We start from the raw sequence: 27311 nt of genomic DNA, 5'->3' as shown, positions 1-27311 counted from the left end.
TCAGCGATGGTCAAGCTACCGCTGGACAAACAGCGGTCGCTGCAGACAGGGGTGCAATCCCTTCTTCGGGCCCAGTCGCACCCCTTGAGGCGCCTCATGCACTTCCTGGGGAAGATGGTGGCAGCAATGGAGGCAGTTCCATTTGCGCATTCTCTCCAATGGGACATTCTCAGCAAATGAGACAAGAGGCCGACGTCCTTAAACAGGAACGTCTCTCTGTCTCTGGAAGCCGAGACCTCACTTCAGTGGTGGCTTCTCCCCACTTCTCTGTCGAAAGGAAAATCCTTTCTGCCCCCATCCTGGGCTGTGGTCACGACGGACGCGAGCCTGTCAGGATGGGGAACGGTTTTTCTCCACCACAAGGCTCAGGGAACCTGGACTCTGACAGAGTCCTCCCTTCAGATCAATGTTCTGGAGATAAGGGCAGTGTATCTAGCCCTCAAGGCGTTCCATCGGTGGCTCGAGGGCAGGCAGATCCGCATACAGTCGGACAACGCCACGGCGGTTGCGTACTTCAACCACCAGGGCGGCACTCGCAGTCGTCAAGCCTTCCAAGAAGTCCGGCGGATTCTGCTGTGGGCGGAGGCCACAGCCTCCACCATCTCCGCGGTTCACATTCCGGGCGTAGAAAACTGGGAAGAAGACTTCCTCAGTCACCAGGGCATGGACGCGGGGGAATGGTCTCTCCACCCGGACGTGCTTCAAGAGATCTGTTGCCGCTAGGGAACGCCGGACGCCGATCTCATGGCGTCTTGGCACAACAACAAGGTCCCGGCATTCATGGCACGGTCTCAGGACCACAGAGCTCTGGCGGCGGACGCCTTAGTTCAGGATTGGTCGCAGTTTCAACTGCCTTATGTATTCCCTCCTCTGGCAATGCTGCCCAGAGTGTTGCGCAAGATCAGGTCCGACTGCCGCCGCGCCATTCTCGTCGCTCCAGATTGGCCGAGGCAGTCGTGGTACCCCGATCTGTGGCATCTCACGGTGGGGCAACCGTGGGCGCTCCCAGACCGACCAGACTTGCTATCTCAAGGGCCATTTTTCCATCTGAATTCTGCGGCCCTCAACCTGACTGTGTGGCCACTATGAGACAGGCCAGGAAACCAACGTCAGCCAAGATCTGTCACAGAACTTGGAAGATCGTCTTAGCCTGGTGCTCTGAGAGGGGGTTTACACCCTGGCCGTTTGCCTTACCCAGTTTTCTTTCCTTCCTTCAATCGGGATTGGACAAGGGTTGTCTCTCGGCTCTCTCTAAGGTCAAGTCTCGGCGCTTTCCGTGTTTTTTCAAAAGCGTCTAGCCAGGCTTCCGCAGGTCCGCACGTTCCTGCAGGGAGTTTGCCACATAGTCCCACCTTACAAGCGTCCGCTGGAACCCTGGGATCTCAACATGGTTCTACGCGTCTTTCGCAGAGGGTGGCATTTCTAGTGGCGGTTACTTCACTCCGTAGAGTGTCAGAGCTTGCAGCGCTGTCATGTAAAGGCCTTTTCCTGGTATTTCACCAGGATAAGGTGGTTCTGCGTCCGGTCCCGGACTTTCTCCCTAAGGTGGTGTCCACTTTTCATCTCAATAAGGATATCTCCTTACCTTCATTTTGCTCTCATCCAATTCACCAATATGAAAAGGATTTGCATTTGTTAGATCTAGTGAGAGCACTCCGGATCTACGTGTCTCGCATGGCGCCAATGCGCCGCTCTGATGCGCTCTTTGTCCTTGTCGCTGGCCAGCGTAAGGGGTCGCAGGCTTCCAAATCAACCTTGGCTCGGTGGATCAAGGAACCGATTTTTGAAGCCTGCCGTTCTTCTGGGCTTCCGATTCCTTCAGGGCTGAAAGCCCATTCTACCGGAGCCGTGGGTGCGTCCTGGGCATTGCGGCACCAGGCTACGGCTCAGCAGGTGTGTCAGGCGGCTACCTGGTCGAGTCTGCACACTTTCACGAAACACTATCAGGTGCATGCCTATGCTTCGGCAGATGCCAGCCTAGGTAGGTGAGTCCTTCAGGCGGCGGTTGCCCACCTGTAAGAGGGGGCCGTTGTTTCGGCTCTTTTTATCGAGGTATTCTTTTACCCACCCAGGGACTGCTTTTGGACGTCCCAATTGTCTGGGTCTCCCAATGGAGCGACAAAGAAGAAGGGAATTTTGTTTACTTACCGTAAATTCCTTTTCTTCTAGCTCCTATTGGGAGACCCAGGACCCGCCCCTGTTCCCTTCGGGCTGTTTGTTCTTTTGTGTACACATGTTGTTCATGTTGAATCGTTCTTTTGGTTCATGGTTTCAGTTCTCCGAACATCCTTCGGATTGAATTTACCTTAGACCAATTTATAAGTTTCCTCCTTCCTGCTTTGGCACCAAAACTCATGGGCCCGTGATGCACGGGAGGGTGTATAGGCAGAGGGGAGGGGTTACACTTTTTAAAGTGTAATACTTTGTGTGGCCTCCGGAGGCAGTAGCTATACACCCAATTGTCTGGGTCTCCCAATAGGAGCTAGAAGAAAAGGAATTTACGGTAAGTAAACAAAATTCCCTTCTTTTATGTTCTACAGAGCGACTTGGGCACTTATATGTAGTATTCAAAGGCATGAGCGAAAAAAAGGACTCACCACGCTGGGGTTAAGCAATGAAGACAAGGATCCAGAGTATTTCGGGATGAAAAAAGGATTTAGGGACAAGTACCATTGTATGTTGAAGAAAATAGCTAAATTTTGGAAGCAATATTATCTTTATTAAATAAATATGTCCCGGGCCTGATGGGGTAAGCTTGCTCCAAAGTAGAAATGTTTGCTTGGTCCGTTCTAAAAGAGGGTATACAGCTAGCAAAAATAAAGACACCACTGCAAAATTGGCAGTTTTTCTCTTATAGGTATATTTTTGAGTAAAATGTAATTTGTTTTTTTATTCTATAAACTACTGGCAACATGTCTCCAAATTTCCAAGCAATACATTTTGTATTTTCTGAAAATGAGAAATGGTCAAAATAACAAAAAATGCATTGCTTTCTGACCTCAAATAATGCAAAGAAAACAAGTTCATAATCATTTATAATCAATGCTAATAATGTTTTAAGAGTTCAGAAATCAATATATTGTGGTATAACCATGATTTTTGATTATAGCTTTCATGCATCTTGGCATGCTTTCCACCAGTCTTTCACACTGTTTTTGGGTGACCTTATGCCACTCCTGGTGCAAAAATTTAAGCACTTTTTTTTTTTGTTTGATTGCTTGGGACTATCTTTCCTTTTAATTACATTTCAGAGGTTTTCAATAGGGTTCAGGTGTGGAGATTGGGCTGGCCATGACAGGGTTTTGATGTTGTTGTCCTTCATCCACACATTGACTTGACCTAGCTGTGTGGCATGGTGCATTTTCCTGCTGGAAAAAAACAGTCCTCAGAGTTGGGGAACATGGCCTGAGCAGAAGGAAGCAACTGTTTTTCCAGGATGACCTTGTATGCGGCTTGATCCATACATCCTTTGCAAAGTTTAATCTGCCCAATTCCAGCCTTGCTGAACCATCCCCAAATAACCGATTCACCACCAAATTTCACAGTGGGTGCATGACACTGCATCTTGTACGCCTCTCCAGGTCTCCTTCTAACCACTAGATGACCAGTTGTTGTGCAAAGCTGAAAAATAGACTCATCAGAGAAGATTACCTTACTCTAGGAATTGGGCAGATTAAACTTTGCAAAGGATGTATGAATCAAGCCACATTCACGGTTATCCTGGAAAAACAGTTGATTCCTTCTGCTCAGGCAATGTTCCCCAACTCTGAGGACTGTTTTTTCCAGCAGGACAATGCACCATGCCACACAGCTAGGTCAAGTCAATGTGTGGATGAAGGACCACCACATCAAAACCCTGTCACGGCCAGCCCAATCTACAGACCTGAACCCCATTGAAAACCTCTGAAATGTAATTAAGAGCAAGAAGGATAGTCCCAAGCAATCAAACAAAGAAAAACTGCTTAAATTTTTGCACCAGAAGTGTGAAAGACTGGTGGAAAGCATGCCAAGACGCATGAAAACTGTGATTTAAAAATCATGGTTATTTCACAAAATATTGATTTCTGAACTCTTCCTGAGTTAAAACATTATTAGTATTGTTAATAAATGACGGTTGCTCAGTGGTTAGCACTGCAGTCTTGCAGCACTGGGGTCCTGGGTTCAATTCCCACCAAGGACACCATCTGCAAGGAAAAACTGACAATTGTGCACTGGTCTCTTAATTTTTGCAGAGCTGTATATTGGACGGGAGGTCTTGTCTGCTATCCCTTTGTATGATAATTCCCAAATATTTAAAGTTAGAGACTAAACGCAGGGGGGACAGAGCCTCCAAATCAGGCATGGGGCCATGGGAGAGGAGCATCAGATTGGATTTATGCCTAATCCAGAGTATTTAGTAAAGTAAGCTATAACATCGAAAACCCGAGGAAGCGATCGCTCCACATCATCCATAAATATAATCATGCCATCTACGTATAGGCAGATTGTGTCCACCCAGTCAGCAATCCGGATGCTTTTAATCAGCCTGTCAGAACTTATCTTAATTTCTAAAGGTGCTATGGCAAAGAGGGCCAGAGACAGGGGACATTCTTGGCGAGTCCCCCTTTCTAATAAGAAAGGTTCAGGGAAATCTCGTTAATCGCCATTTTGGCTTTGGGGGCCCGATTTATAGCATTTGGATCAAAGCACAGAATCGGGGACCAAATTCAAAGTTCTGAAGACTGCTTGTCTTCCACTTCAGCGAGGCCAAGGCCCATTCATTGTCCGTCACAGTAGTACTGTATTGGACATCAAACTGAATCGTTCTAATATTAACCCCTTCACGACCTTGGACGGATCTATCCGTCCAGGATCGTGTCCCGTTAAGCCCCGCCCCCTGCCGCGGGCAGGCGGCGTGGATCGGCACACATATCAGCTGTTTTCAACAGCTGACATGTGTGCCTGCTAGCCGCGGGTGGAATCGCTTCCACCCGCGGCCATTAACCCCTTAAATCTTGCTGCCAAAGTCTGGCAGCAAGATTTAAATGCGCGCGGCCATGTTTGTTACTCACCGCCGCCCCCACCGGAAGTCACGTGTGTTATCACGTGACTATCGGTGGTTGCCATCGTAGCACAGGGTCATGTGATGACGCCTGCTGCTACGATGTTTCACTTTCATTTTCCCTCGGCCGAGAGCAGAGGGAAAACCAAAGTGACTGAATCTGCTGATTACAGCGGTATTGCTGTGATCAGCAGATAGCGATCAGCAATCGGATTGCTGATCGCTATAGCCCCCTAGGGGGACTAGTAAAATAAAAAAAAAAAGTAAAAAAAAAAGTTTTAAAAAATAAAAAAAAAAACAAAAAACCTAAAAGTTCAAATCACCCCCCTTTCCCCCCATTGAAAATTAAAGGGTTAAAAAATAAATAAATATACACATATTTGGTATCGCCGCGTTCAGAAATGCCCGATCTATCAAAATATAAAATCAATTAATCTGATTGGTAAACGGCGTAGTCGCAAAAAAATTCCAAACGCCAAAATTACGTTTTTTGGTCGCCGCAAGTTTTACGCAAAATGCAATAACAGGCGATCAAAACGTAGCATCTGCGCAAAAATGGTACCATTATAAACGTCAGCTCGAGACGCAAAAAATAAGCCATCACTGAGGCATAGATCCTTAAAAATAAGAACGCTACGTGTTTCGGAAAATGGCGCAAAACGTGCGCCACTTTTATTGGACAAACTTGTGAATTTTTTTTAACCCCTTAGATACAAGTAAACCTATACATGTTTGGTGTCTACAAACTCGCACCGACCTGAGGCATCACATAGATACCTCAGTTTTACCATATAGTGAACACGGTGAATAAAATATCCCAAAAACTATTGTACGATCACACTTTTTTTGCAATTTTTCCGCACTTGGAATTTTTTTGCCGTTTTCCAGTACACTATATGGTAAAACTTATGGTTTCATTTAAAAGTACAACTCGTCCCGCAAAAAACAAGCCCTCATATGGCAAGATTGATGGAAAAATAAAAATGTTACGCCTCTCAGAAGAAGGGGAGCAAAAAACAAAAACGCAAAAACGGAAAGTGCCCGGGGGCTGAAGGGGTTAATGGAAGTTATCTTCCCTGGCATAAAGCCTGTTTGATGTGGGTTAATAATATCTAAAATTACCAAAATCAGTCTAGATGCCAGTATCTTGGTGAAAATGTTGTAGTCCACATTGACTAAGGAGATGGGACAATAAGATCCACATTCCAGGGGATCCTTCCCCACTTTTACAAGTACTATCATATTGGCATCTTAAAAGGAGTCTGGGAGGGACGTTCCTTAGGTGGTCTGCATGAAAACCTCTAGCAGGGGTGGTAACAAAAATTCCTGATACCCTCCCACATAACTCCACTGGAAAGCTGTCTGGCCCCGGAGCCTTACCCACAGCCTTGCTCAAAAGTTTACATATCCTGGCAGATTTTTTTTTTGCTTTCTTGACCTTTTTTCAGAGAATATGAATGATAACACAAAAACATTTTTTTTTTAATTACTCATGGTTATGGGTTGTGTGAAGCCAATTATTGTCAATCTACTGTGTTTTCTCTCTTTAAATCAAAATGACAACCAAAAACATCCAAATGACCCTGATCAAAATTTCACATACCCCAGTTCTTAATATTGTGTATTACCCCCTCTAACATCAATGACAGCTTGAGGTCTTTTGTGGTAGTTGTGGATGAGGCTCTTTATTTTCTCAGATGTAAAGCTGCCTATTTTTCTTGGCAAAAAGCCTCATTTCCTGTAAATTACTTGGCTTTCTTTTATGAATTGCACGCTTGAGTTCTCCCCAGAGTGGCTCAATGATATTGAGGTCAGGCGATTGAGATGGCCACTCCAGAACCTTCACTTTATTCTGCGTAGCAAATGACAGGTCGACTTGGCTTTCTGTTTTGGATTGTTGTCATGTTGGAACGTCCAAGTACATCCCATGCCCAGCTTCCGGGCTGATTAGTGCAAATTTGCCGCCAGTATTTGCTGATAATGTGTTGCATTCATTTTTCCTTCAACTTTGACCAAATTTCCTGTGCCTTTGTAGCTCTCACATCCCAAGATCATCAAGCGATCCATCTCTGTGCTTTACTGTAGGAATGGTGTTCCTTTCATCATAGGCCTTGTTGACACCTCTCCAAATGTAACGTTTATAGTTGTGGCCAAAAGGTTTAATTTTGGTCTCATCACCCCAAATTACCTTGTTCCAGATGTTTGGGCGCTTGTCTCTGTGCTGTTTAGCGTATTATAGAAGAGATACTTTGAGACATTTGCACAGTAATGGCTTTCTTCTGGCGACTCGAGCATGCAGCCCATTTTTCTTCAAGTGCCTCCTTATTGTGCGTCTTGAAACAGCCACACCGCTAGTTTTCAGTGAATCCTGTATTTCAGCTGATGTTATTTGTGGGTTTTTCTTTGCATCCTGAACAATTTTCCTGACAGTTGTGGCTGAAATTTGTGTTGGTCTACCTGATCGTGGTTTGGTTTTTACAGAGCCCCTGCTTTTCCATTTGTTAATCACAGTTTGAACACTGCTGACTGGTATTATCAATTCTTTGGATATCTTTTTGTATCCCTTTCCTGTTTTATACAGTTTAACTATCTTTTCCCGTAGGTCTATTGACAATTCTTTTGCTTTCCCCATGACTCACAATCCAGAAACGTCAGTGGCTGGATGACAGATGCAAGAATCCCAAAAACTCTCAGCTTTTATTCACACACACAGATTACAAGAAAACCGGTCATAGGTGAGGATGTTACCTTTTATTAGCCATTCAATCCCATTTGTCTAACTTATGTGCATGTTATCAGGCCAAAATCACCAGGGTATGTGAACTTTTGATCAGGGTAATTTGGATGTTTTTGGTTGTCATTATGATTTAAAAAAGACAAAACATAGTAGTTTGACAATAAATAGCTTCACCCAACCACTAACCATGAGTGGGAAAAAAAAGATTTTATGTTATCATTCATATTCTCTGACAAAAGGCCAAGAAAGCAAAAAATCTGCAGGGGTATGTACAATTTTGAGCACAACTGTATATCTCTTCTCTGGCTCCCTTACCCGCTGTTCAGCTATATCATCGTCTTGTGAAGTGGTTAACTTGATATATGATATGATGGATATAAGGCAACTGCGTAGGTAGACTTTAAGAGTATCCCAGAAAGCAATAGCATGGCAAGACCCTCCGTGTGCCCCTATAAAGCACTTTAATTGCTCAGTGATCCAACCGTTGGGCCCAATTAATTTTAGCCAAAATGTATTCAGCTTCCACTGAGGTCTATATGTCAACCGGCTGAATGTAAGTGACAGTATTACAGGGCTATTGTGTAAGACACCTCTATTACCATGTTCAATGTCTTACACCCATATGGCCAGACCGCCCGACTCAAATATATAGTCCAGACGAAAAAGCATACATTTTAGTGGAGGAGTGTAAGGTGTATTCGTGCACATCTAGATGGCGTAATCTCCACTGGTCCAGCCATCCATTACAGTGCATATAAACTGAAAAAGTAGTGGGGGGTGAGGGTAGCTTAAGAGAGATATTGTCCACGCGTAATCTATCTAGAACATTTGTCTATGACTAGATTAAAATCCCCCATACACAGAACATGAGCGTCTGGATAATTTAGCGTGAAAATAACCGCCCCTTTAATAATTGCTAAGTTGTTAGGGGGAAGATTATAAATGCAGATAAAAGCATACTCTTGAGAGTCAATGACGGCATGCAAAAAGACAAATCTTCTCTTCAGGTCCCTACGAGCTTTTCGAAGATCCCAGCAAGATCCCCCCCCCCCCATAGTAGCTCGTATGGACCATTGTACCCACGGTTTCTGTACATGTTTAGCGGTGTCTTTAGTTAAATACGTTTCCACTACTGCCACTATATGGGGTTTGTATGCCTGAGCTGTGAGAAGACTTTAGCCCGCTTGCCTGCAGATTTAAGGCCCCGCATATTCCACACCAAGCGCTTCATATCAGAACCCATCATGACTCGTGGAATATAAGTGACCTGTATCAGGTCCACAGCCCTGGCCCCCATCCTCAGCCCGAAGATCTGTAACTGCATAGTGAGAGATTCTCTAGTGATTCCAACTCCAAACCACATACTGCAAAGAAAAAGGGCTAGCGCCACGGTCACTGGCAGAAGAGCAACAGAAAAGCCGCAGAGTACACCAGCACTGCATCAAACATTGGAACATGTCCAGTGTCCTCCAGTTCAAATTGCCAAGGGGAAACCACCACTGTAATCAGTGTTAGGTATAGATGATATAGCCACCATGGTGACAAGGAGTTCCCTTGTCTTGCCAGCAGAAACAAAATACCAAATTTCAGCCAATTTAAAGTAAAGGGTGTCCAAATATCAATATATAAATATAATACCACCACCTACTACTCATAAATAAATCATGGATTTATCTAATTAGTATCTACTTATCTTTTTATACAATGTGTGACCTGTATTTAACTTTTAATGTCCCTATGTATCTGGTAAGAGACTGCTGCAAAGTAATACTGATACCGCTATAAACCTTAAGTCTTATTGTTTCCTTTTAGTATGAATTACTCTGACCAGGCTTTTGTTTCTGAGATCCAAATCAGAGCACATATGCTGGCTCCCATTAGTGTCTTGCAAGGAGCGTATCTTTATAGTTCTGCTTTGAATCCTGAAGCTTTCCCTGCCTGCGTTGTGGCGTCATGTGACCGGTTGTCACGTGGTTCCGTGACTCATTGGGGGTGGGCTTTGGGTTTTTCCTTGGACGATGACACGCTTCTGTGTCCGCGCGCTATGCTTACTGTGCACGGCACATTCACCGCTTAAATGATCTTTTTCACTGGCCGAGGCTCTATATTTAAGGAGACCTCCTGCTGGTATGACGCCATGCAACCCTGACTAAGGCTTTTACCGTAAACGTACGTCTGGTCTGGGACCTGGCACCATTCCTGCGGGAGGAGACTTCTACAGGTTAGGTTAATACTCGTCTTTCTATATGCACCAGTGTTGATTCTGTTATTTCGGTCATTGGCCTATATTCACTTTTTACATTCTATTTTTGAGATTATCTGATTTGCTTTATTTAGTCACTAGAAGGTGCCCGATTCTAACGCATCGGGTATTCTAGAATTTATTGCGTAGTTTAATGTATGATTTTTTGTTTATACAGTTAGGTCCAGAAATATTTGGACAGTGACACAATTTTCGCGAGTTGGGCTCTGCATGCCACCACATTGGATTTGAAATGAAACCTCTACAACAGAATTCAAGTGCAGATTGTAACGTTTAATTTGAAGGTTTGAACAAAAATATCTGATAGAAATTGTAGGAATTGTACACATTTCTTTACAAACACTCCACATTTTAGGAGGTCAAAAGTAATTGGACAAATAAACCAAACCCAAACAAAATATTTTTATTTTCAATATTTTGTTGCGAATCCTTTGGAGGCAATCACTGCCTTAAGTCTGGAACCCATGGACATCACCAAACGCTGGGCTTCCTCCTTCCGCCAGGCCTTTACAGCCGCAGCCTTCAGATCTTGCTTGTTTGTGGGTCTTTCCGTCTTAAGTCTGGATTTGAGCAAGTGAAATGCATGCTCAATTGGGTTAAGATCTGGTGATTGACTTGGCCATTGCAGAATGTTCCACTTTTTTGCACTCATGAACTCCTGGGTAGCTTTGGCTGTATGCTTGGGGTCATTGTCCATCTGTACTATGAAGCGCCGTCCGATCAACTTTGCGGCATTTGGCTGAATCTGGGCTGAAAGTATATCCCGGTACACTTCAGAATTCATCCGGCTACTCTTGTCTGCTGTTATGTCATCAATAAACACAAGTGACCCAGTGCCATTGAAAGCCATGCATGCCCAAGCCATCACGTTGCCTCCACCATGTTTTACAGAGGATGTGGTGTGCCTTGGATCATGTGCCGTTCCCTTTCTTCTCCAAACTTTTTTCTTCCCATCATTCTGGTACAGGTTGATCTTTGTCTCATCTGTCCATAGAATACTTTTCCAGAACTGAGCTGGCTTCATGAGGTGTTTTTCAGCAAATTTAACTCTGGCCTGTCTATTTTTGGAATTGATGAATGGTTTGCATCTAGATGTGAACCCTTTGTATTTACTTTCATGGAGTCTTCTCTTTACTGTTGACTTAGAGACAGATACACCTACTTCACTGAGAGTGTTCTGGACTTCAGTTGATGTTGTGAATGAGTTCTTCTTCACCAAAGAAAGTATGCGGCGATCATCCACCAGTGTTGTCATCCGTGGACGTCCAGGCCTTTTTGAGTTCCCAAGCTCACCAGTCAATTCCTTTTTTCTCAGAATGTACCCGACTGTTGATTTTGCTACTCCAAGCATGTCTGCTATCTCTCTGATGGATTTTTTCTTTTTTTTTCAGCCTCAGGATGTTCTGCTTCACCTCAGTTGAGAGTTCCTTAGAGCGCATGTTGTCTGGTCACAGCAACAGCTTCCAAATGCAAAACCACACACCTGTAATCAACCCCAGACCTTTTAACTACTTCATTGATTAAAGGTTAACGAGTGAGACGCCTTCAGAGTTAATTTCAGCCCTTAGAGTCCCTTGTCCAATTACTTTTGGTCCCTTGAAAAAGAGGAGGCTATGCATTACAGAGCTATGATTCCTAAGCCCTTTCTTCGATTTGGATGTGAAAACTCTCATATTGCAGCTGGGAGTGTGCACTTTCAGCCCATATTATATATATAATTGTATTTCTGAACATGTTTTTGTAAACAGCTAAAATAACAAAACTTGTGTCACTGTCCAAATATTTCTGGACCTAACTGTATATATATATATATATATATATATATATATATATATATATATATATATATATATATATATAGATGTTGTTGTGTGTAGTTGCCAAGTGTTTGTGTAGGGTGCTGTAAATGTTCTGGGTGTTGTCTGGGTGTGGGGGGTGTGAGCGGTGTTGTTTGTGTGTGGAGCGTTGTTTGTGGAGCGTTGTTTGTGGAGCGCTGTGTGTCTGCCTCGTTGTGTGTGTGTGTGTAGTGCTGTGTGTGTTGCAGGAGTAGTCCTGGAGGAGAGGAGTATAATAGGAGGAGTAGTCCTGGGGGGAGAGGAGGATAATAGGAGGAGTAGTCCTGGGGAGAGAGGAATATAATAGGAGGAGTAGTCCTGGGGGGGAGGAGGATAATAGGAGGAGTAGTCCTGGGGGGAGGAGGATAATAGGAGGAGTAGTGCTGGGGGGAGAGGAGTATAATAGGAGTAGTAGTCCTGGGGGGAGAGGAGTATAATAGGAGGAGTAGTCCTTGGGGGAGGGGGAGAGGAGTAGAATAGGAGGAGTAGTCCTAGGGACAGAGGAGGAGTAGTCCTGAGGGGAGAGGAGTATGATAGGATGAGTAGTCCTGGGGGGAGAGGAGTATAATAGGAGGAGTAGTCCTGAGGGGAGAGGAGTATGATAGGAGGAGGAGTAGTCCTGGGGAGAGAGGAGTAGAATAGGAGGAGTAGTCCTAGGGACAGAGGAGGAGTAGTCCTGAGGGGAGAGGAGTAGAATAGGAGGAGTAGTCCTAGGGACAGAGGAGGAGTAGTCCTGAGGGGAGAGGAGTATGATAGGAGGAGTAGTCCTGGGGAGAGAGGAGTATAATAGAAGGAGTAGTCCTGAGGGGAGAGGAGTATAATAGGAGGAGTAGTCCTGGAGAGAGAGGAGGATAATAGGTGGAGTAATCCTGGGGGGGAGGTGTATAGGAGCCCAATGTGTGCGGGGGGCGTGGCCGAGCAGGCAAAGTGTGCGGGGGACGTGGCCGGGCCGAGCCGAGCGGCCTATGCGACGGTCGTCACTGTAATGATGTAATTTTGGAGACAGACAGACAGAATAAGGCAATTATATATAGATAGATTGGTGCTTTACTACTACATTTGCCCTAACTGGTCTCCTCTGCTGCTGTGGTCTGCCATCTAGTACACCGTCCTTGTATGACACCCTATATTTTATGTATTTCACAATAAAGATTTATTATTTTACCTTCTTAGTTTGGTTCATATTCTTGTGATTTCGTCTTAGCTTGGCAGCACAGTAGACTGGGGAGGGCTACAAGGAAGATATTCGCTCTGCCTTCCCCGTCCTGGCATCCAAATAAACTTGGTCAAGGTGGAGAAATTAAAGGGAAACTGTCAGGTCCAATATGCACCCAAAACCACAAGCAGTTCTGGGTGCATATTTCTAATCCCTGCCTAACTGTCCCTGTATACACTAGCATAGATAAAGAGATCTTTATAGAAAAAAGTTTTTCTAAAGATCTTTTATCGTATGCTAATGAGCAAGGGCACTAGTCACCTGGGCGTTAATTCCCTTGCCAGTCACCCCCATTAACATGTTAGTACACCCCTGTGTGTTTGCTAATGAATACGCAGCATCACAGGATGATCTCACACACCTCGCCGCCGCCATTGTGTCTGACGGGGGATATCGGCTCAGTGCGCATGACCCCGCAGTTTGGGTCATACGCACTACTTCAGTTTGAAGCCAGGACGCGTACACCCAGCTTTATAGAGCGCGTGACCCAAACTCCGGGGTCATGAGCACTGAGCCAAAATCCCCCTTCGGACGTTTCCACCAGCGTACTTGCATCTTCCCCATGCCGACAAGCTTGTTGATTGGTTGCGCTGCAGCCTTTCAACAAACTTTTTATGAGCATACAAACAGCACCTGAACTTGGACACATACTTTTTTTTTTTTTTTTTTTTGAATAGTCCAAGTTTAAATTGCGGTCACCAGGTGTCTTGTACGAACCCCAAACTGTACATTTCTGTTTCACTCATCCCAAGTTAAGGCTAAGTTCAGATGTCAAGTAATCATATGTTAGAACAGATCCAGCAGTGATCTGTTGTTTGCACAACTTTTTTGCTACAACGTTTCAGTTTTTATATAACTGATTTCAGCTGGATCCATTTTTTTAAGATTGTGGTCTATAGAAAACTGATCCTTTAATTAGCCATCCATTTTTCTTTCATTTTTAAAGAATTTTTGTTTTTTGCTTACTGGATCAGTTTCAAATGGAAGAAAAATAACAATTAGTTAACATATCTGTTTACCATAGACTCTATTGTTTAATAAAAAATAAATTAAAGAATAGAAAATAAAAAAAAAAAAACCCCAACTGAAATCAGTTTTTAAAAACGGACATAAAAGTTCTGACTTATTTTGCAAACTTATTGCTTCTGATTCTGTTCTAATTGGCTACTGGAAATGTGAACTTAACTTAAAGGGGTTGACCAGTCTAAATCTATACATCTGCAGTCACTCTGTGTAAAAGTTTATTTAAACATTTAATTGACAAACAGTCTCCTTCTCTAGGAGGCTCCAATACACAGACTCTATCAAACACATATGCACATGGTTTATGTCAGAGGTCTCAAACACGCGGGCCACATGCAGCCCCTGAGGTTGCTTGATGCAGCCCCTGAGGTTGCTTGATGCGGCCCCTGAGGCTGCTTGTTACGGCCCGAAGAGCCTGTGACTATTGCGGCCCTATTCCGTGGGCCGGCGCCGGCAGGGCTATAATAAAGTTGAATGCTTTGCGGTGCCGCGCAGAGGAGCTTTCAGCACTATACCTAGCGCTGTTGCCAGCTAATCTTTTGCAAGGAGGTGACATCCCTGTATGACTCAACTCCTTGCATCTGATTAGCCAGCTACAGCCATAGTGCAGGCAGCTTCTCTGTGTGGCTCTGCATGGCACCGCAAATGATTCAACAGTAGTGAAGCTCTGCCAGCGCCGACCCCTGGCATAGGGCCACGATAGTCACGAGGTCTGTGGGCAGCAACAAGCAGGTAAGGTACGTGCCCACGATCAGAACCCACTGCGTCCTTTACGCGGCGGCTCCTGACCTGCGGGACCGCAAGTCTCCGCAGGAGACCACAGCTGCTCGTGCCCACGATCAGGCTTCGGAGTGCCGCGTTCTCTCGCTGTGTTCTCCCTACGGAGGACGCATGCGACTCTGCAGCAAACAATCGACATGCTGCGGCCTCTGAAAGCTGCACCTTAGGTCAGTGTTTACTGCGGGCTGCAAACCCACAGTGGGCATGGGATTCTAAGATTGCCATCCACTGTGCTTGTACTGCACATCGCAGGGTTTTGGTTGCAGTGAAAACACACTGCATCCAAAACGCAGCAAACAGTGATCGTGGGCACACAGCCTAATGAGAGGGAATGGAGGAAAGGTGAGGATAAATTTATTTTTCTTTTGCCTTTGTGAAGAGTGGCAAAATAGGGGACAAGGATGAGGATATTACTAAAGGATGGGCACAATGCTACAGGGCACAAGGATGAGCACAATGCTACAGGGTGCTACAGGGCACATGGATGGGGAACATTATTGCAGCAAGATTACTATATGATGCTGCTAATATTACAAGAAAGTGATAAAATGTAAAAAAAAAAAAAATCACAAAGCATGAATTTTTTTGCCATTAAAAATTCTTTTTTATATATAAATTTGTATATAAACTTAATTAAACAAAAAAGTACAGATTTGGTATAATAAACAAGCTAACATATTAAAAAAAAGTGATCGAAAGGTGTATAGAAAAAAAAAACATGGAATCATTAAAAATGTCACTTTGTCCTGCAAAGAATGCGGCCCCTCTCAATTTTTTTTTTCTGTGTGTGGTCCATACACCCAGCTGAGTTTGAGACCCCTGGTATATGTATACCTGAGTTCATAAAAAAATCATAAATATATGGTATATACAGTGAAGGAAATAATTATTTGATTCCTAGCTAATTTTTTAAGTTTTCCCACAAAGACATAAACAGTCTGTAATTTTAGGGGCAGGTTAATTTTAACAGTAAGAGAATATTAAAAATAAAATCCAGAAAATCACATTGTATAAATTTTATATCAAACCATTTGCATTTTGCAGAGAGAAATAAGTATTTGATCCCTCTGGCAAACAAGACTTAATGCTTGGTGGCAAAACCCTTGTTGGCTGGCAAGTACAGCAGTCAATGTTTTTTGTAGTTGATGATGAGGTTTGCGCAGATGTCAGGAGGAATTTGGCTCCTCTTTACAATTCATCTCTAAATCATGAAGATTTTGAGGCTGTCGCTTGGCAACTTGGAGCTTCAGCTCCCTCCATAAGTTTTTTGTGGGATTAAGGTTTGGAGACTGGCGAGGCCACTCCATGACCTTAATGTGCTTCTTTTTGAGCCACTCCTTTGTTGCCTTGGCTGTATGTTTTGGCTTATTATCGTGCTGGAAGACCTAGACGCAACCCATTTTTAATGTCCTGGCGCAGGGTGTCAATCAGGATTTTACGGTACATGGCTCCATCCATTGTCCCATTGATGCGGTGAAGTAGTCCTGTGCCCTTAGCAGAGAAACACCCCCAAAACATGTTTCCACGTCCATGCTTGACAGTGGGGATGGTGTTCTTTGGGTCATAGGCAGCATTTCTCTTCCTGCAAACACGGCGAGGTGAGTTAAGGCCAAAAAGCTCAATTTTTCTCTCATCTGACTACGGCATCTTCTCCCCATGACTCTCAGAATCATCCAGGTGTTCATTGGCAAACTTCAGATGGGCCAGTACATGTACCTTCTTGAGCAGTGGGACTTTGCGGGCACTGCAGGTTTTTAAGTCATTACGGTGTAATGTGTTACAAATGGTTTTCTTGTTGACAGTGGTCCCAGCTGCCTTGAGATCATTAATAAGTTCCCCCCTGTGTAGTTCTAGGCCCTGTGTGCACGCTGCGGATTTTCCGCGGATTTGCTGCAGAAAATGTGTCCAACATTGCTGCAGTCATTCCCCAGCAAATCATATGGGTTTTAAAAAATGCTGTGCGCACACTTTTTTTTTTTTTTTTATACCCGCGGATTTTCCGCTGCGGAATTAATGAGCATGTCACTTCTTTTCCGCAGGTGTACCTGCGGTTTTTACCATCGATAATGGTAAAAATCTGCAGGGATCAACTTGCGGAAAATCTGCGGCAAACTGCGGTAAAACCGCATGTAGATTTCATTGCGGTTTTGGTGTGGTTTTTTTTACCGTGGGTACGGGATTCTTTAGGAGGGTCTGGTTTATTCTTAAATAAAAGGCACTTTCTAGTGCGCTTATAGCCTTAGGCTGAGCTCTCACCTTCCTCATGATCCTGGATACCCCACGAGGTGAGATTTTGCATGGTGCCCCTGTCTGTGAACAGGAGTCTTTTATACAGGTGACAATTTAAGACAGCTGTTATTAATGCAGGTAACGAGTTGATTAGGAGCGTCTAACTGGTCTGTAGGAGCCAGAACTCTTAATGGTTGGTAGGGGATCAAATACTTAATTTTTCTCTGCAAAATGTTAATACATTTATTTAATTTTTACAATGCTATTTTCTTGATTTTATTTTGATATTCTACTGTACCTCTCACTGTTAAAATTAACCAACCCTTAAAATTATAGACTGTTCACGCTTTTGTCAGTGGGCAACTTACAAATCCGCATGGGATTAAATAATTATTTCCTTCACTGTTTGTGTACACACACGCACGCTCGCACACACACACGCGCTCGCACACACGCACACTTGCACACTCGCACGCGCACACTCGCACGCACACTCGCACGCGCACGCACACTCGCACGCACGCACACACTCGCACGCACACACACACACACACACTCACTCTCATACATACATACATACATACACACACGTATACATATCTATTCTATATGTACCGTTGAAACCAGAAGTTTATATACACTATCTAAAAAGACACACATGCATGTTTTTCTCACTATCTGACAATATCACAATATACATTTCCCGTTTTAGGTCAGTTAGGATTACCAAAATTATTTATATTTGCCAGATGCCAGAATAATGAGAGCGAGAGAATGTTGTAAGGCATTTTTATTACTTTCTGAAAAGTCAAAAGTTTACATACATAACATTAGTATTTGGTATCATTGCCCTAAAGGCTCATGCGCACGTTGCGTAATTGCTTGCATTTACGCTGCGTATTGCACTGCAGCGAAAATGCATGCGCCCTGCATTCCCTGCGCATTCTATGAATGTGCATGAGACATGCGCACGTTTGCTTTTATGAACGCAGCGATTTGGGTGCTAAAATTTTGACCCAAATTCGTGCGTTCATAAAAGCAGCATGTCAATTATTTGTGCGTTCTGGATGCAGCTCCCACTTTGTCTATGGTGGGGGCAGCATCCCGAGCGCATGAATTTGGCTTTTTTAAACAAAAATACTGCAATGTTTCTGCAGCGATTTGAAGTGCACATGTGCTGTCAAATCGCTGCAGAATATTATGCAGTTACGTGCGCATGAGCCCTTAAACTGTATGACTTGGGTCAAATGTTTTGGATATCCTTTTGCAAGCCTCTCACAACAGTTGGTTCCTGACAGAACTGATGTAACTGAGCCATGTTTGTAGGTCACTTTACTCGCACCTGCCTTTTCAGCTTTGCCTATAAATTTTCAATAGGATTGAAATCAGGGCTGTTTATCTCTGTGTGTTGTCTCTCTGCCCCTGATTAGCTTATAAAAAAAAAATATTGAGTTTTGGGGTCGAACAAAGACTTCAATTTCGAATGTAATTGCATAAAAGCTCCAGTAGGCTTACCAATACTTTTGTCCATAGTGTGTAATATGTTACTCTTCCTCCAATGTTGAGAGTTGAAGGCTGGTATAGTGCTGATTAGTCTATGGGGCCAGAATCCGGCCATTAAAAATGTTGGTAGAAGGGATAGGGCGATGGGAGCAATTGCGCTGTACTTATCTAGGCTCCGTCATGGCTGTACATAGCCTATAGGCCACCCATTCTCTTCTGGGGCTGCACACGCGTATGTGCTGCTTTTCTCTCCCACCGGCATCTGTGATTAGGTGCAGTCAGACGTGCCTCCACAGTGAGTGATAGCGTATCTGACGCTTCCAATCAAAGTCTCCAGAGGGCAAGTCTATATCATATAGTACAATAAATTTAAAATAAATTGACAAAGGGTCCCTATATTATGATAACCAGCTCAGATAAAGCATTCGGCTACAGGTTGTAGCCCCCAGCTGTGCCTTTATCTTGGCTGTGTATCAAAATAGGAGGAACCACATGTCGTTTTTTTTTTTTTTTTTTTTTAATTAATTAAAAAAAAAAAAAAACGATGCGCGGCACCCCTAATATTGATACCCAGCCAAGATAAAGCCCAACAGCTTGGGGCTGGTATTCTCAGGTTGGGGAGACCAATGCTTATTGGGCCGCCCCGAGCCTAAAAATAGCAGCCTGCAGCTGCCTAGAGTTGTCACATACATTAGATGAGACAATCCCCGCACTTTACCCAGCTCTTCCCGATTTTGCTCTGGAGCGGTGGCAATCGGGATAATAAGAATTAATAACAGCCTACAGATTTCACTAAGCACTAGATAAGTAATGGGGAGGGTTTATGAGACCTCCCATTACTAATCTGTAAATTAAAGTAAATAAATACAATCCTTTATTTGAAATAAAATGCAAAAAACACCCCCTTTCACCACTTTATTAACTTCAAAACACCCCTACAGATCTGACGAAATCCACACGAGGTCCCACAACTATTCCAGCTCTGCTACATCTGAACTGATGGTGCACAAATATCGAACATGACTGCACACTATTAGCTCCCGGCAAAGAATAAATGAGCCGCAGCAATCAGAGGTGACTAGTTATGGTCAAACCCCCCGATGTTTGTGTTCAGTAGCCTCGCCCTGAACGTTTTCTAAAGTTCGGGTTCTGAGATAATGCAAACTTGCTTCCGAATACCACACTTGGACTGTACAGTTATGGGATGGGGCGGACGGGGGGCTGTAAAATAAAGAATATAGTTAATAATAAACATTGTCGTCATTATACTTACAGGTCCTGCGACCGCGACGCGTCCTGCAGACTCTGTTTCCCAGCCGCTTCTGCTTCCATGTCCAATTATTGCTGTGCCCCAGGTAACCACCACTAACTTACAGGACCTTCCATGGCGTCCTAGCACTGTGACCAGTCTGGTGTGAATGTTGTACAGACATTAAGTTACAGACTGGTCACATGGCTATGACATCACGGAAGGTCCTGTAACCCACGAGGTAACAGCATTCACACCAGACTGATCACATGGTTATGACGTCATGGGAGGTCCTGTAAATCAGAGATAGCAGAGCTGAAGTTGTTCGTCCACCTTTTGACTACGTCGGGGTTTTTTTTTACCCGGGTGATAAAGATGGAGTCCTAAATGTCTTATTTCTCATAAAATATTGTTTCTCTGTGTTGTTGTTTTATATTACTGTTAAAATAACAGACAATCACAGATGCTGTCACAGAGTAAGCATCTGTGATTGGATGCTGGAGTAACCTGAAACCAGTCCATACATTCTAGCATCCTCCAACAGTTAATCACAGACGCCCATACTGCATGACAGCATCTGTGATTGGCGGTTGGGTACCTCCCACATGTAGTAGTGTAAAAATAAATACAAAAATTAAAGAAAAAAAATGATGTAGCGCTCCGCAGTATTTTTGATTCTCTGCACAGATAAAGCCAGATAGCTAAGGGCTGCCACCTCCATCTGCCTGGCTTTAGGTTGGCTGGCAATCAAAATACAGGAAGCCTATTGGTTTTTTTTTTTAAATTATTTTAAAAAAATAATTAAAAAAAAAATGCGTGAGCTCCTGCCGTATTTTGATTGCCAATCAGGTAAAACCAGGCAGCTGGAGGCTGGGATTCTCTGCATGGTAAGCTCCAAGTGTTCTGGGCCCCCCATGCTAAAAACCGCAGCCGCCCCTGGAAATGGCGCATTGTTTCTTCTCCATTTCCAGGCGTTTTGCACGGCTTGTCCAGCGGCTCTGGTGGCGGTGGTACGCTGGGTAATAAAAGTATTAATATCAGCTTTGTATTCTCAGCTGGTACTAAGCCTGAAATTCATGGTGTCACGCCAAATTAGATATGGCCACCTTGAATTTCTAGTAAAGAGAAAAAAACAAAACAAAAAAAAAGCACAACACAGAATTTTTTTTTCATTTGAAATAAAACAAAACATTTAGAGACTCCATCTTTATTGTAAAAAAAATCCTTAGTCCGACGTAGTCCAGAAGTAGAGCAATGTCAGCTCTACAGAGCGAGAAGCAGTAAGAGCATTCTCAGCTCTGCTTCATCGCTCTGTAAAGGCAAGCGTCTCTACAGAGCGAGAAGCAGGCTGACACTGAGGTCGGGGCCACACGGGGACTAATGCGATCCTCGCATGACACTCAGCTCACGCTGGCAGCACAGCAGAAGCAGAGTGTCATGCGAGAGTCACTACGACTGAGGTCCGATCATGCGTTCGGACCTCAGCTGCGGGTGCGGGCCAGCACTGAAGAGGGGCAGGCCGGCACGGAGGAAGAGAGGGAGGGATTTATCTCCCTCTCTCCTCCGTTGCCGGCTATTGCCATTCTCACACTGCACTCGTGGTACACCGGTGTACCGCGAATGCAGTGCGATCTTTCTCTCGCCCCATAGACTTGAATGGGTGCGAGTGAGAGTCTCGCATTACAATCGCAGCATGCCGCGATTTTTTTTTTCTCGGTCCAATTGGGGCCTAGAAAATAATTGCTCATGGGTGCTGGGACATAGGTTAATATTGGTCCTAGTGGAATGCGATGTTTTATCGCATTCCATTCGGTCCGATTTTCATGCCGTGTGGCTTAGGCCTGAGGGTATGATTCCACTTGCATCTTGCATTGCAGCACCCCGTACTCTCCGGACAGGGGTGGCTCACCTGCATGGAAATACATGCAGCCGACCCGCTCCTGTCGGGGGAGAGTGCGCCATGCAGGGTGATGCGATGCGAGACTCGCACAGTGATAGTCAAAGTTCAATCGAGTCCATGCGCCATGGACTCAGGTGACCCCTGACGTCACCGCGAACATGGCCGAAAACAGCTGAAAACTGCCGAGAGACGAGCAGTGCAATGAATACCCCCAGAAGTTAACAGGACCTTCCATGACGTCATAGCCATGTGACCAGTCTGTAAGCCAATGTCTGTACCACATTCCACCAGCCTGGTCACAGGGCTATGACAGCATGAATGGTCCTTTAGTCAGTGGTGGTTACCCAGGGGTACAGCAATGATCGGACATGGAAGCGGCCGGGGGACAGAGTCCGCAGGATGCGTCTCGTGACCTGTAAATATAATCATAATGTTTTTTAATAATGTGCTTTTTTTTTTTCTTTTCAGCCTCTGGACCCAAACTGTAACACATGCTTCCCAGGAAAGCTCGTGTTTGCGATCATGCGCACGAACACTATGTGTTCGATACGGTCCCTGAACTTTACAGGTCAGGTTTGCCCATCACTAGCGGTGACAGCTGGAAGTTCCCACGGTCTTCCACCTGTGAGGTAACTTGACCTCATTAAAATTTGAACTCTCCTGCATTTCCTGGCAGAAAACTGCATTTTTTTTCTTTTACAAGAGATGCTTTTTTGGTGCTGAAATTTATACACCATATTCCTGCACCCATTTTTCACCACCTGGGAAAAAAAAAAAAATCACATCACTACCACGTTATATCGCATGCGGTTATGATACTTTTTGTACCAGGAGGTCTAGATCGCGTGCATGAATATGGTGTAAAAAGTTCATCACCAAATTTGCATCTTTTAGCCCAAAAATGGAAAAATAAAACGAAATGTGTTGTCTTTCTGGCAGGAGGTGCAAATTTGGTGCTGAAAACTGGCGCAGACATTTCAGCACCAAATTTGCACCTTGCGGCAGAAAATACATCTTTGTTTTGTTTTTTCATTTTTGGGCCAGGACATGCAAATTTGGTGATTACATTTTTACACCATATTCATGCACCTCCTGTCAAACGCATCAAAATTGCGTGCGGTAGTGATGCATTTTTTCAAGTAGGTGTAGATTGTGTGCAAGAATATAGTGTAAAAATTTCAGCACCAAATCAAACAAAAAAAAATGCGTTTTTCTGCCAGGAGATGCAGGCCTCACCTGAGGTGAGGTTACTGAGGTCGGGTTACCTGCGGTCACAGGAGGAGGACCATGGGAACCTCCAGAGTGATGTCACCGCTGATTGTACAGCTCAGTCTCTGCCTGAAGTTACAGTGTGTGGTTATGATCCATAATTGCGCTCTTTGGCTTCAAATATGTAGCAGGGCTGGAATCATCGTGTGACCTTGTGGATTATGTCTTACCTACAGGGGTGTTTTGGAGGTTAATAAAGTGAAAAAGGGTGTTTTTTTGTTTTATTTTAACTAAAGGATTTTTCGGTGTTTGTGTTTATTTACTTTCACTGATTAGTGATGGGGGGGTCTCCCCATTACAGATCTAGGGCTTAGTAACAGCTGCAGGTTAATAACCCCTTATTACCCCAATTGCTACCGGACAAGGGCAATCAGGAAGAGACTGGTAAAGTTCCAGGATTGTTGAATCTAATGGATGCGACAGTCCTTTTTTTAAGCTGGAGTTGGCCCAATAAAAATGGGGCTCACTAGCCTGAGAATACCAGCCCCCAGCTGTTGGGCTTTATTATGACTGGGTATCAAAATTTAAGGGACCGCACGCTTTTTTTTTAATTAAATAATAAAAAAAAAAACAATTGCATGCGGTTCCTCCTCTTTGGATAAGCTCATGTCTGTGAGCTGCAGGCCTGTAGCTTTATTTGTTCCTGGTATCATAATATCCGGGGGACCCTACACGTCTTTTTATTTATTTACTTTTACTGTATGTTATAGCCCCGTAGACAGCGCCTGTGATTGGTTGCACGCAGACGCTGTCACACAGGCTGGGCATGCGTCTGACTTCAACCAATCACAGACGCCGGACCGCTGGTGAGCACTGAAAGCAGTGCATATATAATGAAGGTAATGAGTGGCCCTGGAAGTAAATGAGCGGCTGCAGGAGCAGTTACAGCCACGACGGAGCCTCGGTAAGTATGAAGAGCTTGCTTCATTCTTATTTTCTTTATTTTTCCTTTACTTATTTATTTTTTCATTTCCTGAGTTGCCGGATCCAGATCAACGGCCTGGCACTCGAATAAGTTTTGAAATCGCCCGGATCAGGACTTTTACAGTCCTGGTCCTCCCATCACTAGTGCTGACATGTATATCTTGTATGCAAATAGGAATTTTAATAGATTTTGGTTTGTTTTAGGAAAAGGTAAAGGAAAATCAATAAAGGCTGCAAAAAAGGCTAAAAAGTCCAAATTATCACAAGGAAAATTGGAAGAAAAAGTGAAAGGGAAAAAAACAAAAAATAATGTAGCAGGAAAGAAAAATCTCTGCAGTCAGTCTGAAAGTGGAACATTAGAAGTTGCTGATTGTTCATCACAATCATCAGAGACCGATGATCGCCTTCAGCTGAGGTAAGCGCTAAATACGGCTGTCATTCTGCTATCATAAAAATCTGTATAGTAATTCTGTTTTTGGCATATCAAAAACAGAAATAAAAAGATCCAGTGTAACATCCCCTCTTAAAAATGGGAAAGAAATGTCCTAAAAATGTCTTCTGTGTTACTGCAATCCACTTTTTAGCTTTATCAAACATGTAGTATGCGAAACTTTGCCAAGCCAGTAAAGATCTAGCAACTAGATCAGCTTTTTTTTTTTTCTTTCTATCTATCAATAAGTCTGTGGAAATGGATCATAGCGTATGGTCATCTGTAAAGCCATTCTTTAATAGATGTGTTTTTTAACAGCTTTAGGTCCTCCCATAGACATTAACCCCTTCATAGCACAGCCATTTTCTATTTTTTTTTTTTTTCTCCTTTTTCCAAGGGGAGTAACTTTTTTTTTTTAATTTTTATTCCTTCACATGGCTAGCCAGTTGATGGGTTGGTTTTTGGAACGGGGGGGGGGTGGTTGCGGCATGAATTGTAATTTTGAAAGACACCTTTTATTTTACTACACGTGTACTAGAAAACAAGAAAAAAAAAATTCAAGAGTCTTGAAATTGCAAAAAAAAAAAAAAAAGTTATTGCATAATTGTTTTTTTTAATTACCATATTTACTCTATGGTAAAAGTAACCGGGCAATATGTTTGTACAGGTCAGTACAAATATGCAGATAACAAAATACCAAACTTAGTGTTTTGTTGATTGCTTTTTTTGTCTTTTGTTTTTTTTTTTTTTTGTGATGGTAAAAATAAAATTGGAAATTTATAAGAAATGTTTTCTGCTTTTGTCTTCCTTTTCCGAGACCTTTTAACGTTTTCATGTTTCGCGATCCGGGCCTGTGTGGCGGCTTATTTTTTGCACTGTGAGCTGACTTTTCTACTGATACCATTTTTGGGTAGATAGTTACAATGTTTTGTGATCGACTGGTATTGCACTTTATTGCAATGTTGCAGCGGCCAAAAGAACCCCGTAATTCTAGAGTTAAATTTTGTTTTTACTTTTTGTTACGCTGTTTAACGGTCGGATATATTTTATATTTTGGTAGATCAAACAATTCTGAATGCAGCATTACCAACATTTTTTTTATTTATTTGTTTTTATTTTCAATGGGGTAAAAGGTGAGTGAAACTTTTTTTTTTTTTTTTTTCCCCCTTCATTTTTTATTTTTTTTCCATTTCTTATTGTATTTAACAGTCCCCCTTAGGGGATTTGAAGCTGCCATTGTCAGATTGCTTGTGCTGTACAGAGAAGTAAATCCGCATCACTCTGTACAGCAGAAATAACTATCTTGCAGCCGGGTTTCACAAGAGCACCATCACGATAGACACATAGGAGTCATCAACTGACCCCTGCCTGTCATGACGATAACCCATTGGTGCCCCGCGATCTTGTCATGAACTCGCCGATGGGCAGGATCTCCAACCCACCCGCGGCTGTGAGTGGCACATGATGGCTGATTACGTCAGATTTCCTGTGAGGGGAAAGATGCGGTCTCTGCGTGCGGGCCGGCAACAAAGGCAGGGAGACGACATATGATGTAAGCTTACATCCTATGTTGTGAAAGGGTTAAACTTTAAGGTGGTCCAGATCTTTGCAGAGATGAGCTTAGACATTCACTGCATAAGGCTAGGTTCACACACTGCGTTTTTTTGATGCTGCGTTTTTGTGCGTTTTTTGCGGCAAAAAACGCACAAACGCACCCGCGTCAAAAAAACGCGGCAAAAAACGCGCGCGTTTTGCCGCGATTGGGTGCGTTTTTTGCTGCATTTTGCTGCGTTTTTGCTCACTGCGTCTTTATGCGTTTTTTATCAGTGAACAAAAAAAAAAAGGTCTGATGTAATTTCCTTCTTCAATATGTTCTTCATTCTCCACTAGTGTATGCAGGAGAGCAGACAGGAGCTGCAGAACTACAAGGCTCAGCATGCTCCATCCAGGACTGTATGCTTGAGGGAGAGTCAGGGGGAGCAGACCTACAAGGCTCAGCATCCTCCATCCAATAGTGTATGCAGGAGAGCAGACAGCAGCTGTCGAACTACAAGGCTCAGCATCCTCCTTTCAGGACTGTATGCAGGATTTCTTTGCCCCCCCAAACAAAAAAAAATGACGTGGGCTTCGCCATATTTTTGTATGCTACCCCGGGTACAGCAGGCAGGTACGGGCTGCCCACAACCCCCAGCTGCCTATTTGTACCCGGCTGGGAACCAAAAATATAGAGAAGCCCTTTTTTTTAATTTATTTCATGAAATAATTTACTAAAAAAATGACGCGAGCTTCGCCTAATTTTTGTGTCCAGCCGGGTACAACTAGGCAGCTGGGGATTGGAATCCACAGTGCAGGGTGCCCATGCTTTCTGAGCACCCCCGCTGCGAAATGCAGTCCGCAGCCACCCCAGAAAATGGCGCTTTCATAGAAGCGCCATCTTCTGGCGCTGTCTCCAACTCTTCCAGCTGCCCTGATGCCGGGTGGCTTACTGGGTAATAATGGGGTTAGGGCTAGGTGTGTATTATCAGCTAGCCCTAAGCCCGAAATTCATGGTGTCACTCCAATATTAGACATGGCCACCATGAATTTCTAGTAAAGATAAAAAAAACACAACACACAGAAAAATATTTTTATTAGAAATAAAACACAACCCAATTAGTGACTCCATCTTTATTGAAATAAAAAACTCCCCTCCGCAGTAATCCTGGGTCAAGGGTCCCGCGCAGTCCAATCTGGATCCAATATCATCTGATCGGTTTGCTGGAAGGCAAAGCGATCAGATGATGTGTCAGGATCAAGTGCCTGAATCACATAACACATCAGCTGATTGTATAAAAGCCGTTTATACAATCAGCAGATGCATCGGTGCAAAAAAAAAATACTTATATGCTGATTACCGGCAGCTCCTGCAGCGC

General features: G+C 43.8%; 1 protein-coding gene across 3 annotated transcripts in view; it reads left to right on the top strand.

The window, feature by feature from the left end:
- CENPC (centromere protein C) overlaps positions 1-27311 on the top strand; it is a 290257-nt gene that overhangs the window by 177052 nt on the left and 85894 nt on the right. For all 3 annotated transcript variants that reach the window (XM_075352390.1, XM_075352389.1, XM_075352388.1), the window contains one exon: positions 24174-24384. In XM_075352390.1, coding sequence (XP_075208505.1) covers positions 24174-24384 — 211 coding nt within the window. The remainder of the gene's footprint in view (positions 1-24173; positions 24385-27311) is intronic.

Source organism: Anomaloglossus baeobatrachus, chromosome 1 (genome assembly GCF_048569485.1).
Source record: "Anomaloglossus baeobatrachus isolate aAnoBae1 chromosome 1, aAnoBae1.hap1, whole genome shotgun sequence".
NCBI lineage: Eukaryota > Metazoa > Chordata > Amphibia > Anura > Aromobatidae > Anomaloglossus > Anomaloglossus baeobatrachus.
The sequence above is the reverse complement of the archived record's forward strand: the minus strand, read 5'-3'. Positions and strand labels throughout refer to the sequence as shown.